The sequence below is a fragment of the Agelaius phoeniceus genome, chromosome 1, assembly GCF_051311805.1.
Source record: "Agelaius phoeniceus isolate bAgePho1 chromosome 1, bAgePho1.hap1, whole genome shotgun sequence".
NCBI classification, from domain to species: Eukaryota; Metazoa; Chordata; class Aves; order Passeriformes; family Icteridae; genus Agelaius; species Agelaius phoeniceus.
The window spans coordinates 94626293-94641808 of NC_135265.1; the positions used below are offsets into that span (position 1 = coordinate 94626293).

At 36.9% G+C, this 15516-nt stretch overlaps 1 protein-coding gene across 5 annotated transcripts in view; it reads right to left on the bottom strand.

Annotated features, from left to right (window-relative positions):
- Window positions 1–1162: 1162 nt before the first annotated feature.
- The window catches only part of ZNF236 (zinc finger protein 236), a 77958-nt gene continuing 63604 nt past the window's right edge, over window positions 1163–15516 (bottom strand). For 4 of the 5 annotated variants that reach the window (XM_077183600.1, XM_077183599.1, XM_077183590.1 and 1 more), the window contains exons 28-33: window positions 15324–15514; window positions 13546–13677; window positions 12073–12270; window positions 6347–6476; window positions 3353–3529; window positions 1163–2919 (exon numbers count right to left, since the gene is read on the bottom strand). In XM_077183600.1, the coding sequence (XP_077039715.1) occupies window positions 2792–2919; window positions 3353–3529; window positions 6347–6476; window positions 12073–12270; window positions 13546–13677; window positions 15324–15514 (956 nt within the window). In that variant the 3' untranslated portion in view covers window positions 1163–2791. Of the gene's footprint in view, window positions 2920–3352; window positions 3530–6342; window positions 6477–7433; window positions 7521–12072; window positions 12271–13545; window positions 13678–15323; window positions 15515–15516 lie in introns of those variants that run through there. The other variant, XM_077183602.1, reaches the window with a different exon arrangement.

Genomic DNA, 15516 nt, shown 5'->3' on the forward strand with positions numbered 1-15516 from the left:
TCTAGAGGAATAGGTACAGTACTTGAAAGCATTGCTTTACCAATATGAAGAGAGATTAAAACTTAGCCTGAAATTTATTTGTTAAACACTAGTAGTTTTGATGAAAACCAGCAGTTTAAATGGCCATTTGACTTGTAAGCAAAAGATTTTTCCTGAAACAAGAATGCACAGCCAATACCACGAGTGTGTAATTTAATGTTCTGAAGGAATGGACATAAACCAAAATAAATTGTGAGCAGACACGAGCCAAAAACCCCAAGGCTAGCACAAACCTACTACTGCATTAAACCAGAAAGAACAAGGGCTGTCCACTTACCCACTGTGCAATGTGACACATCAAGCACTCCTCAGAACAAGAGTTCTTCTGCTTCCTTACATAATGCATCTGCGTTAACACAGCTTTTGAAAATATCAACATACTGGTTACAGTGTATTTGCTCTGAACATCAACACATACACTGCTCTGAAAACCTCCTACTCAATCCTACCAAGGCTATAAAAACCTCTGTTAATCACAGGTGAAGAGGATGCAGGGAAGCAAATCATATACAGTGTTAAAAAGATTTTTTTTTAAAAGTCTATTACTGTAGCTGACAGGATTTCCAAGTGCTGGAAGAGTAGCAAACTGAATTCAGGAAAAATGTCATCTGACTCCATAACTCATACTGCTAACACTTCCAAGGCTGGCAGAACAGACTCACTGCCTCTAACCAAGGCATAATAACACTTTGAGAAGTGACCCTTTAAAAATGCTATCTTTTTACCCATGAGATCAGCTTTTAGGTTCCGTGTACCAAGTATCACAAACTCATTAAATGGTCTGGGTTGCAATGGACCTTAAAGATCACCTAGTTCCAAGCCCTCTGTGCATTTATACAGTATTCCCTGAAATGACAGGGAAAAAATTTCATACATGGAACATACAATACAGCACATTTTGCTCTATTATTACAGATAAACAGCGTGCTATGCCATGAGGCCCGACAACTGTAAAATATAATGTCTTTCTTTAACAGCTGAAACATTCACAGGCTGCCTGGAAGGGAAGGCACTGATGGAAGGACTTTATTCTTCACATCTAATATTCAAACATGTGCTTCTGTAAACAGTTTTTCCAATCTCCTAGAATCCAGAATCACATGCTTAAAAAATACACGAAACAGAATTTGGAAAAAAGTAATATTATTTAGCATGTTTTTCAATTAAATATTCCACATAACAAAAGTGTTATTTTCATGTCACCAACTATATTACTTATATACATATGCTGAACAGTTAACAAAAGAATTAAGAGATGCCCTATCAAAACCAACAGTGATTTCTTGCTTCAGCAATCTGAAATAACTAGTTTGTATCACAGACACAGTATAGACAATATTTACAGAAAAGAGCTTTTTGGATCTGAGAACAATTATCTTTTAGAAGGAAAATTCAATTCCAGGTCTGTATTATAGTACAACATATCCACCACTGATCTAGAAGTACTTGTGGCAACCAAACAGATGAACTCCTTGCAACTGGGATTAATATTTACAAAATATACTGATCGGCCACACAGAGGCTCGTAGACTTTAAATATATATATATATATACATATATAAGCACACATATATATATCTATATATATGTAACATATAAATAAAATTCAAAAGAACAAGGCAAAAATAAGAAAACAGCTTCTGTCTTTGGAATGTCTAAAAGACAACTATGCTTTTACTCCAGTGTTTCTCTGCTATGAAAAGTACATACTTAACAAGTGGCACCTTTGAAAGCAATATTCAGTCAGCTAGGTAGTTTTGCTAAAACAATGACTTAAACAACAAATAAATGTAACATATTTCCAAAATCCACAAAGAAAATAATAAGGAATTTACAGATTCAAAATGATAACTGTTTACAGCACTGGGGAACATTGTATAGTATAGGTGACTTATTGTGCACCTAATTTTCTCACTGCTACCACAAAATGGTATTCGTTTACCTCACAGATTTACTATATGGCTGTTTTCCACAGATACCGAGATATGTACCTGCTGACCCAGTACAGCAAACAGCAACAGAGGTTTTTACTGGAACCCTTTTCCATTTGGATTCTTATGAAGTAATTATTGCCAAGTCAAAAACCTCAAGACTTTTACTGTAAAAACTAACATCTATCGGCCTCTGTGGTTGGAATGAAAATGAACATGCTCCCTCTCAAGAGTTTATCTCAAGAAAAGCCATGAGCTTGCAGTATTTTATTTTTTTTCAACAAATTCTCAAATGCACTAAAAAAGAAAGCTTTCAAAAGAAATACAGCCTTTTCCTGTGCCTTGTAAAAAAAAAAAAAAAGGCAAAACTCCACTGTTTTATACTGCATGCATCATCAACTGCAACACTTTGTTTCCAATCTCAATTATTTCTTAAAACACATTTTAAAAAAGTTAACTGACAGTTTCATGATTTTCCTGTGAAGTCATTCTTCATCTCCATTAAAAATGGGAATCATTCTATTCTGATATAAAGTTCCAGTTTATTTTTAAATAGATATACTGGCTGTGAATTCAAAGACGAAACTGTATACATTATTACCTGAGTTCATTGATTCACAGACAACTTAGCACAGATTAAATGAAGTTTTCCCAATATTCTTCTACAAGCTTAAAAAAAAGAATTCATCTTTTAGGTATCTTTTGTAAATAATTAAAAAAACCTCTAATATATTATTCTATTGTTAGTATCTTCAATGCTTGAAGCTTTTACTGTAAAGTTCGAGTCCCAGAAATATTTTTTCTTGTCAAATTTCAAGGTGTTATCGAAAAACATTGCCTATACTTTGCCATTCATTTGAAGATTCTTGTACCACTTCCTCTAAATTCAGAGCACGACTGATGTCTTCCCCTTCTTGTTCTTGGTGACTTGCAGGCTCTTGTACAGGACCTACCAAGGTACAAGCGAAAAGGCAATTGAGTATGATTTTACATATGGTGTAAGAAAAAGGCAAATAATGCACTTGGGAATAAAGGAACCATGATAGGAACAGTATTATACAATTACTTCAGATACTGTAAATTCATTAGATGGTCTTGGAAATTTTTTAAAAAAATCTAATACAATATACTGCTTTCCTGGAATAATTTTTCAACTCTGATTTCTGTACACAGAGCTCCACATCAAAAACGAGGAACCACAAAAAGCAACGAATTGCTGTTTCAACCTAATTTTTGGGTTGCATGTGCAACTATTACCTCATCAACTGTGGTCTTCAGCTATCAGTGCTTGATTCCTCAATAGCTTAAGTGAAGTGCTCTGTGCTCTCCTAACAAAGTACATGGAGTCCTGCCCTCAGCAGTGCTACCACCATGCTACGTACCAGTGTAACCATGAGCCCGTTTCATATGCAGCTTCATATTGCTTTTCTGTGTAAATCCCATTGCACAGTAGTCACATTTATAAGGTCTCTCTCCTGTGTGCCTTTTCATGTGGACTTTAAGAGCACTCTTCTGGTTAAATGCCTTTTCACACAGTGTACACTGAAATGGCCGTTCCCCTTTATGAGAAAGAAAAACACACTTTGTATTTTTTCCTTTTAAGATTAAAATACAGTTTGAAATTCTGTAAAAATTAACAAAATTATCTAGAAATGAAATAGACATCATCATTTTCCTTGAGACTTTCTCCAAACAGGGCTATAGTTCCCCATTGTCAGCAAAAATCTCAAATTAAATGTCAGAATAGTTACATAAGAACTAAATCACTGATTTATCCTTCCTATCCAATTTATAACCTAGGTAAGTTATTTAACAGAGGTACAAAAAAAAATCTATTTACCAATTTGACTTTTCTATACTCAAAGAAACCATCACCTTTTTTGCATCATGAAGAGTAATGCAGATAAAGCAATGTACTAGAATTAACAAAGCTGATGCCTTTAAGAAACTGAAAAGTCCAATATGTTAACAAAAAAAGTGTTCTGGTAATTCTGCATGGAACTTGTGGCTTCCTATGCCAACTAGTGATTCCCATATCTCACCAAAAGAGGCTTATTGTTCCAATTCTGCTAGAATACTACTGATTTCTAGCTATAAACACAAGAACATATTAACTTAAAAATATTTTAAAATTTAAAAATACCTACTTTGCAAGACCAGACTTTTACTTCAACACTAACACTCAACACCATAACCTCTGATGTAAACACACTGTATGTCATTAAGGACTACTAAAAGCACTTTCTAAGATACTCCTTGCTATTTGTTAGCACAATAAAGCACAAGAAGGAGTAAAAACATTTTTCCAAATTCTTTCTTACAGGATAAATATGTCTCTCCCTTCATTATGTTAGTGTTCCCACATGCATGCCAAATCCAACTTCAGAAGGTCCTTCAAAGCACAGATATTTTCCTTCTATTTTTGTTAACAACTTTTTCTTTAGTTTGAAGAGAAATCCAGGCTTACTGAAATTCTTTTGATTCCATTTTTTAAATTCAGTGAAGGTGGGCAGCCTTTTTGGCGTAATGGATTACTACACAGTTTTTGGTAGAACTGGAAGCAAGTGCTTCCCTCTGATTTCAACATTTCAGCAAACCACTCTTCACTGATAAATCCTAAATAGCAAGATATCTAGAGCTATTCAGAGAAATAATGCGTTTTCCTTCTGGTCATTGATTCAGTAGATATTACCCATTAGAAATGGTTATAAATGTTTAGTCAAGATAGAAATCACAAACACTTTCTCACAAACAAGGACAGTACCTTTATGGAAATAAGTCAGTTTAGGTTTAGATTAACCTTTCCTAGCATAGTTTATGTAAATGCATCCATCTAAACACTTCTGTGCAGCACATAAACAGGATTTTCACTCTTTTGGTCTCAAGTGATTTCCAAAAGAACATTACCTTTTGAAAGAATTACAATCCTATAGATTGACCTACTGTTGCCTGACATTGTTGAAACACAAAAATAAACATGAATTTAGCAAGGTCTGTTACAGTCTAGCACATGAGCCTCCTAGTACAAGAAACCCAAAAATATCTAAGGATTTAAGGATTTCCTGAGTGAATTACAACTCATTCCAAAACAGAAAGAACTCATCCTATGATGGGGAAGATTTATGAGAAACAGATCAATAAAGGGACTCTGCTCTGTTCTCAGCCTCCCTGAACTGCTCCGTGCCTATTACAGAGGGGCAGCAGCGTGAAATTAAACTAAGCATGGAAAATGACAACTGGTCATCTTTTCTGCTTCCTGTATATTCTGTGGAACCCTTAAACTAGGAGACAATAACCTTTTCAAGAGTCTGTGTTATTTAAGTCAGTTTTGCAAAAAGCAAATTACTGAGGGTATTTTAATTTCTTTGGATTTTAACTCCTGCTTCTCTTTTCCTAGCCACAGTAGAACCAGAATGTTCTTTCTAATGCAGTAACCACAAAGCAGCTTGATGCTGGGAAAAGAGAAAACTCTGGTTGACTCATTCTAAGAGAGAGTTTTACCCTTCTGAGGGAATCTTCTTATTCTACAGCACATCCAGCCAAATTCATTGGTACTCTCCAGTTTAGTAGCAACACAGGTAACTTTCCCCTGTCCTGTTTACATTTAGCAACCATGACAGCTATTTATTGGTAGCAGTGGTAGGGAAAAGAAAGAATGTTTGTCAGGCACAGAAGGTGACAGGGAGGGCAGCTGGGCTATCATCCTATGTACAGCCTTCAACTTATAGTAGGGCAGAAGCTGCAACCTGAAAAGCATTTCACTTACATCATAGAAAGTGAGTGCTCCCTAAGAGAAGTCAGAATGGACTTTTTATGGATTAACTGTTGAAGGAAATAATACAAGTGGAGTACGTGGAAAAGAACACAACAAATTAAAAGCACTGGCATTAGAAACAAATGACATGTGCATGTAGCTCAGTGACAATGAAGCACTGCATACAGCAGTCAACATTAGCAGTCAAACCTATCTCTTGTTTAACATCACTGAGCACACTCCTCATTTGCACATTCTTCTATATGATTGAGGATGATCATAACCAGTGTTTTTAAATCACTTCAAACAATACTTTAAAATATGATTTTATTAATCTCTTTTAAAGGCTGACAAACTTTTAGACACAAGTTCATGCACTCACATTATCACTGCAGTACTGCCAGTCCCAAAATACAGATCAGCTTAGTGAAGCACATGAGTTTTCAAGTTTGCTGTTCCTCCTTTTAATTTCCATACATTTGAAGAAAGACATTTACTTGGTTTTTTAAGCTTAAGTTGATATTTAAATGCAGTTAGCTGAAAGCATAAGCAAGGGCTCCAAACATAACATCCAAACATTGCTAAGAAAACCTCTCAAGATAAAAACAATTTCTGCTGTCACCTGTGTGGATGCGACTGTGTCTCTCCAGCTGACTTGGCTTAGCAAAAGCTTTTTCACAAGTATCACACTTAAACACTCTAGGCTTCTGGGAACTCAGTGAAGGTCCACCCTGATGGGTTTGCATGTGTTCCTAAGCCAGCATAGGGAAAAAAAGTAGATTTCAGACTCTTTAAAAAGATTTCAGTACTTAACATAAAAATATATTCACACCTGGAAGACAAAAGCAGAGGATCTTAGTCATCAGCAGACAAGCTGGAAGAAAATGGAAGAGTGCATTGTTTTTTTTCTTTTAGATTAGAGATTATTTTTGCGTATTAACTCTCTCTAACCATCAGTCTTCACACTTCTGAAAAACTCCGTAAGTAACTGTATGTCTTTCTTTTTTTGGCATACGTTAGTCTCTTTACTAATTATCTGAAGCAAAATAAAATACAGAAAACCAAACCAGAGTTCTTTAAATGCTCTGTGCATCTACAAAGAGGTATTTTGACAACTTTGCATTGTAAACAAACATAGGATTTTTCCCCCCCTCTCCTCTACAGCATCCATCTCCCTCCTTGTCTGATATGTGGGCATTCCTCAGCACCTGAATTGGTAACACTGCCAAACTGCACAGGCCTCAAAGAGGCAACTATCACAACATACACACACACAGCTGCACAATGGCAAGATGCAAACAGAACCACTTCACAATGGACTCTTAATTGAAAAAAAACCCCAGAAACTTAAATCACAAAGGTTCTTAACGGTAAGATAGCAGGATGTTTTACCTTCATGAAGAAGCATCAATAACAGCTCTAATTTCAGTGTTTTTAATACACTGATGCTACGCCCAGATGTTTTTCAAACTTAGAAGAGTATTTATGTTATCTATTAATTTTTTCATTTTTCATTTTTTTATTAATACCAAGTTAAAATTCGAATTACAAAAGAAAATAAATAAAAATATATATAACTAAAAAAATCTAATCAAGAACTGTCTGTGAAACAGTACTGCAAATACTTGTCCACTTTCTAAAATGTGTGTGGATATTCTTTTCTAGTCTATTTAATTACAGACTAAACTATTAATTAGTCTTTACTATACCTAAACAATAAGCCTTCTTGATGTCTATGAAGTCCTATTCCTCACTCCACGAACTGAAGCAAACTGTGTCTGCAGAGTTTGTTTACACTGGAAAATCAGCGAGACAGTTACATGGATGAATATTATTATCACAGTACTTATCATAATAGAGTATTATAGGGAAATAATATAAGGTCTTCTGAGAAAAATTAGGTATCTTAAAACCCCTGCTTAGGTGGAAATAAACAAAATCTTTAGGTTTTATCTTGTTCATAACCCCCTCAAGCATTGAAATGGTGGAAGCATAATATAACCTACTTCAAAAAAATTATCTGAAACCAGGTGCTTCTTTCTTTCACCATAAAACCCAAACAAAAAACCAAACCTCCAAATCCCAATGACTCCCACCCCATCTTCTACTTCAATGCAAACAACATATCCAGATAGCCCTGTAAAACTTTCTGCCAACTTTCTCTGAAGAAACAGTTTGTGATGCAATTCTGTTCCACTGATCTGTGCACCTCTCATACTTTTCCTGTAAAATAAATATTCTTTTGAAAATAGTTCATGGAAATGCAACATTCATGAAGTGTAATCATCTCTTTATCTTCATAGTTAGTATTTCACTGATTTTGTGATATTTTACAACATTACTTGCGCAATTCTTATATTCTTCAGAGAGTAATTATCTTGGGGTAGCAAACAAGCATTATCTAATTAAAAAAATAAGACCAGGAAACCTTCTTTGAAATGGCTCATTGCATTAGTACGCCACTCCTATACCCCATCACTCCTGAAACATTAATTGTAACCACCTCTCAACGTGTGGCAATAAAAAGTTTGTTTCATTCCATTGTTTTAATAAGATGATAAGGCCTTTTTCCTTTTAACTTGGAATCATGTCTTTGCCTTATTTACTATCGACAGTCAACTTCCAGATACTTCCACTACATATTCATATAAAACTGGACAGTTTAGTCACTGTGCATGTCTTAAGGTTCTCCTCTCTGAAGCTGTAAAACAGGACAGTAACCCACATCAGAAGGGGAGTCTGAGTCACTTAACTGAAAAGCCTTAACACTGGGGGTGGGGGGTGGAGATGTTTGTGAAAATGATCTCTAAAGAGCATTTTCTTGTGTATAATTATGAAAATGCTGCTACTGGCATCTTTGGAAAAAACACCTACAGTTAAGTACTGGGATCTAAACACTGATACCCTTACCTCTTACTGGATTTTTCTGAAAAGCCTGAGGTTTGGTAGTGCCCTTAATGTTTCTGGTGATCTCCAGAATTCCACCAGTATAAAATGAAGACCACGAGTAACAGATCACTGAACTCTTCCCAAAATCCTAAGCCAACCCCCAACATTTATCTTTGAATTTGCAATTATAGGCTGCTCACAACTGAAGCTGCTATTAACACCTTGATAAAGAGTCTGATGAGGGGTGGAATTTGTTTTAGTACCTGATGGTCCAGTGGTAAATGAAATTGTCCTTTAAGACCTTTAAGATCAAAGCCAACTGTTAACCAGCACTGACAAGTCTACCACTAAACCATGTCTGCTAAGACACTGTCCATAGTGCCACATCTACACATCTTCTAAATACCTGCAGAGTTGGTGACTCAACAACTTCCTTTTATAGGCTGTGCCAGTGCCTGACAAGCCTTTCAATGAAGAAATTTTCCCTAATAACCAATCTAAATCTCTCCTAACATAACTGAGGTAATTATCTCTTGTCCTATTGCTCATTATCCAGTAAAGGCCAACCCCCACCTGGCTAAACTCTTCTTGCAGAGAGTGTTAAGTGACCCTCAGGCTCCTTTTCTCCAGGCTAAACAACCCCAGCTTCCCTCAACTGCTCCTCCTAAGAGTTGTGCTCCACACCTTTCACCAGCTCTGCTGCCTTTCTCTGGACACACTCCAGAACCTCAATGTCCTTCTTGAACTGAGAGCTCAAAACTAACACGGGATTTGAGATGCAGCCTTGCCAGCACAGAGTAAAGAGGGACAGCCACTGCCCTGCTCCTGCTGGCAACACTATTCCCCACACAGGCCAGGAACCCATTGGCCTCCTTGGCCACCTGGGCCCACTCTGGCTCTCGTTCAGCCACTGTCACTCAGCACTCCCAGGTCCTTTTCCACCAGCAGCTTTCCAGCCACTCTGCCCCCAGCCTGTAGTGCTGCCTGGGGTTTTTCATGACCCAAGAGCAGGATCCGACACTTGGCCTTGTTGAACCTCACAAAATGGCCCCAACCCATTGATCCAGCCTGTCCAGATCCCTCCGAAGAGCCTTCCTGCCCTCCAGCAGATCAACACTCCTGGCTAGCTCAGTGTTGTCTGCAGAATGACTGAGAGTGCACTCAATCCTCTTGTTCAGATCTTTGATAAAGATATTAAACAGAACCAGCCCCAGTACTGAGCCCTGGAGAACACCACTGGTGAGCAGCCATCAGCTGGATGTAACTCCATTCACCATCACTCTGAGCCTGGACATACAGCCAATTTTTTCCCAGCAAACAGTGAGCCCATCCAAGCCATGGAGGTGAGTTTCTCCAGAAGAATGCTGTGGGAAGCAGTGTCAAAGGCTTTGCTTAAGTCCAGGTAGACAACATCCACAGCCCTTCCCTCCTCCATGAGCAAGTCACTTTGTCACAGAAAATCATGTTACTCGAGCAGGACCTGCTTTTCATAAACCCACACTGATTGTGCCTGATCTCCTGGCTGTCCTGCATGTCCCACATGGTGGCACACAAGATGAGCTGCTCCATAACCTTTCCTGGCACTGAGATCAGGCTGAAAGGCCTGTAGTTTCCCAGATCCTATTTCCAGCCCTTGTAGATGGGCATCACAGGTGCTAAGATCCAGTCAACTGGGACCTCCCTGGTTAGCCAGCACTGCTCATCATAAAAGTGGTTTGGCAAGCTCTTCTGAAAGGCCCCTTGGTACCCTTGGGTGGATTCCATCCAGTGCTATAGACAAATTGTGCATGTTGAAGTGGTGTGGCAGGTCACTGACTATTTCCCCTACCTCCACTGAGATGACTACAGTGCTGCACGCACCAGCAGTGGGACATTTCAAACGTGCTCCAGTGTCCTCAGCACAGTGGGGTGGAGCTTGAAAGGTCTCACTGGCACATGAACCCTCAAACACTGGTGTGCTGCCCTCAAGCTCATCTCCAGCAAGTCTGGTTTTATCCCTTCTTCCCTACAAACCTAGTTCAGATGATCTCTCTCAACGAGCCCTGCTGACTCCTCAGCAAAGATCTTTTTCCCCCTTTGAGACAAGTGTAGCCCATCTGCAGCAGACCTGCTGCTGTGTAGACCAATCCATGGTCAAAAACCCCTAAATTCTGCAGTCTCAGAGACAGCTACTGATCTGCCAGCTCTTCCTACACCACACCCTGCAACTGGAAGGACAGAGGAGAAGATTACTTGTGCTTCTGATCCCTTAACAAGTTGTCCCAAGGCCCTCAAGTCTCTTGTGACTGCCCTTGAACTTCTTATTGCAACTTCAATCGCTGCCTTCCTGAAAAATCAGTTATGGATAATAATCCAAGGGACATACTAGGGTAAGAAGTTATCTTGTCATATCTTTAACATGGGCCCAGTTTTAAGAAAACAAACTGAAGAGAGACTGATTTTTGGAGTTTGTTATCATTACTTAAGGAAAACAAGTATCAAGACTCCTTTGGGTTTTTTTCCTGGAAAATTTCTTCTAATTCAGAGGTTAAGAGTTTCACAACAATACATTTTATGATAGTTTCCAATAGTCTAGTTGACAGACTTGATCACTCCAAGAGGGTGAACTTCACAAAGAGAGTATATTTCATTATAATATTATATCAAAGTGAAATGAAATCTATTGAAGAGGTGTCCTAAAAGATAATATAAATATAAATAAATATAAATACATTGCCTTTGGCTCCAAAAATTTCTTGCTATAAATTCTGGGAAGCTGGCAAGATTCTGGGCAACTTATATGTTTACTCCTTTCTTAAAGCTCTTCAAATTACTTCCTTTAAGTATCTCCCAGAGGTAAGATACTGGCCTGAACAAAGCACTAGTCTAATACAGCCCAATATTCCTAATATTCCTAACAAGAACATTCTATAATACAGTTAAGAACTTAGATACATCACTAATTTTTTTAAAAGACTTGGAAGTACTAGGTTGCTCATAATCTAGAGAAAACAGAGAAAATATCACTAGACAAGAGCAATAATATAAAGACATTTTAAAATAAATGCTCCCTCTATCACTTGTACTCACATGACAGAGCATCTACAAATGAAATGGTAAGACTGTAAAGCAGGTAACTTCCTGAGATAGCAAAAGATTATCTGGAAATCAGGATTAGCATTGATGATATTCATATGCAAATAAAATAAGTGAAATATTTTCCTGACACTACTACTTGCATGACAGGCATTAACATTTTCATTCTGTAGTCAACATATGCATTAAAATCCTCTCCATGCTCCAGAAGAGAGTTCTCTATCTGTGCATACATTATCACTTAGATTCCCTCTCTCAGATGCACACCTCTGACACTGTAAAGGGAAAGCAAAGACAAAGGGCTAATAGGTACCTTTTGTTAATATCACAGAAAGTCCAAAACAAAAGGAGTTTAGAGAACTATCAACTGTTATTACCAAATACCTTGAGATGTGTTGCCCTCTTAAAGGCCTTATTGCAGATCTGGCAAACATGTATTCGCTCCTTGCCATGAACCTCTTTGCAGTGGTGTGTCAGCATGGTGATGGAATAAAAGGTTTGGCTACACTCAAAACACTGGTGCCCACGAGTTTCTTTTTCTGTTTGACTGCTTTTACTCACATTAGGGGTAACTTCTGTCACCTGTAACAATTTACAAATACACTATCAGGTAATTTCATAAGCACATCCACATTGGTTTATTTTTAAAATCTACCTCAACGTGACAAATTTTTGGAGAGCATCTGCAAGCAACTTAGAAGACACAAAAGAAGTCAGTTATATGTAAATATGAACTTCTATTTCATTGCTCTAAAGAATGACACATGTATTTTAAGAAAACAACATTAATAACTACAATCAAATTGACTTAATACATCATAAATAGAATGCGTGTGTGTGTGGATTCGTACTTGTCTACATTCAGTTTTATGCTCCTGAACAACCCAGATGATCCTCAATCTGCTACCAAATAAAATTCAAAGCCAAAAGCATTCCAGACAGGAAAAAAGTTATCTCTGATTCTGTAGAGAAGAAGAATATTTTCTATTTATTTAACTTCTTGACTGGGGATTCTATTTTCATAAGGAAGTAAAGGTCTACCTCCAGAAGTACTGAAACACAATGAAAAATTGATAGACTTGGATGGTGGTGTGATGCATTATTGTTTTAATTAGTGAGAACTGCCTGGAAAAACTACTTTCTGCAGATAATTTAATACCAAATTCTTTTTTAATACCAAATTCAACTTTATACATACAGAGGAATCCTAAATACAGTAACATAGAAAGCAACAAATCAAGTCACAATCCGCCTCTCTCATTTCTCCTATATTAGAGCTTGCCCAGCCAGGCTGGTGGAAAACATTCATTCTTTCATTCATTCATTCATTCATTCTTCTTCAAGAAAAGAAGTCTGAACCACTTTTTCGAATACCAAAACTGTATTACTTATGTAAGAGTTTCTATTGTGATTCAAAGGCATAAGAAGTTGCAAAGACTTTATGTTGCACCATCACTGAAACAACTTGGATTCAGAAAGAGAATGGAAAAAGTGTACCAATGGGTGCTATTTTTCCCCACATCTCCAAAATTTATTTATTTTTATTTTATAAATACCAACTTACTTGGAAATTTTTGGAGCAGTCTGTGTTGAGCACATGATTATGTGATTTGGAGAAAGAACCACATTATAAATTACATTTCTTTCTTGTGTGCATGTACATATATATGAAAAAGGTTTTTAATTCAAAACTTAAAACAGTATCTGTGTGATTAGGAAGTTACAGAGAACCTCTTCCCAAAAGTCGTTTGGGAATGACATCAGGCTTCATGATTCAAGTTAAAAAGACATTGTTACAGTATTTTGATTAAATAGAAGTCCTTTACCACAAAAGATACAGAAATGTATAGTATCTACCTGATATGTTATTTCATCAGAGTTTGCAGGTGCTGAATGGGGTGTATGGCTCACCAGTATTACTTGCTGTGATCCTGATGCACTTTGGCTAGCAATACTGGAATCTGTGAGTATAGCAGGGAACTGCTGACCCTGTCAGACAGGGGAGCAAAAAAATAGAAGAGTAACTATACTTAAAAGAGTAAGAGTAACTTAAAAATCTGCATTTAAACAGCTGACTGGAGTAATGTAAGTTTTCATATCTAAACAGTACTTCATTTTTTCCTTTAGAAAGAAACATTTCAGAACCCTATTTGAGCAAATGCAAACGTTTTCCTTTCTTTTCTCCTTTACATTTATATCTAACCATTTAAGGGTAACAACAGCTGGAAGTTTGTAAGACTAGATTCAGTTCTGATCAATTTTTATCAGCCTTGCATGAAATGCTGAATGTTTTAGCCTTCCACTGCCTTTCTTTAACTCCTGTATTCTGCTCTCCTGCATGGCCTTCCCGCAGTATCTTTATTCAAACCTCTTGATTAAGCAGACTTCCAAACCCTATGAAATCATGATACAAAATCACTACTTAGGATATATGATTACTAGTATCTTACTACTTCTACTTCTACACTACTTTTAATGACTTCAACAGGAAACACAGTTCTTTTACATACTACCTAGCTATTCACCATGATTTCTTGCAACATCAACTGTGTTTGCACAGCTATTATTATTCTTCAATGTTTCAATTTTATTTATGTTTGCCTTAACAGTAGGCATGGGATCTTATTCATAAACACCAACACTGCCAAATGTTATCACTGAAATTATTACAAAGCCTGAAATGAAACCATGTTCTGCTTTGTTATTCTGTGAAACCAGAAATCACAAACATATCATACGAATTATTTAAGAAATCTTTTCTTCCCTTCCCTGGAGCAAAACTGCAGAGGAAAGCATACAACTTTGCTTCACCAGTTTTAATCACAGCACATGCAAGATAAATAGTATTTAATTTGTATACATTTACACACTAACTCAGGTCAAAAAGTAAATAAAAATCAATCTAAACCTAGTTAAGCCAAGAAAATAGAAGAAACAGCTCAAGTTTTCACATGTAAAATCTACACTGAAATGTCAACCATACATTGAAAACCTTTTCACTTTGTAGTCTTTCAATATTATTTTTTATCTCCCCACTCTGTAGATTCTATTTGCCAAATGTGCCTTTGGCTCTTGATGACACCACAAAATTCTTAAGTTAAGCTATAAATGAAACTAATAGTAAGGTTACTAGAGAGATGACAGTGCATACAGCACCATTTTTATAAGATTTCTTATAATGCCACCTGTTATTATAGATAGCCAATTAAATTCTGTCCTGTTACTTGCTGTGAAAAGAACTGTCACAACTGCTGTTCAACTCTCCCATTCACAAGTAGGAAAAGAAAAATTTACCAAATGAAATAATATAATAGGAGTACTAAGCTGTATTACTGAATAGTGATAATAAAGTATTTGGTCTAACACCAAAAACTGATCTCAAACCATGTTTGAAACAGTAGAATCTATATGTTAATTTAAAAAAAACAAACAACTTTGCAAAATCTATTGGCACTTCTGTTCGAACAGTTCATTTTTCTAGATGCCAAACTCACACGGTTGGCAGGGAGAAGGAAAATTAACTAAGATATCAAATATGATGTATTTACAGGACAAAATTATTTTCTAAGCAAGAGAAATTATGTTCTGTAAGACAGAAACACAAATTTATCTGTCAGTTCAGAAAAGCATCTTACCTGCGAAGTGATATTAAGTGTAACTGCATCAAGACCACCTGACAACATTCCCTGAGTGTCAGCAAGAGTCAAAGTGACACTTCCGTCTCCTCCAACTCCTGATGAAGACATTACCAAATTCTGTGCAGAAACTGCAGACTGAGATATGGGTGTTGCTGGAGGAAGGTTTGTTCCCCCCGTTGTATTAAGTTCT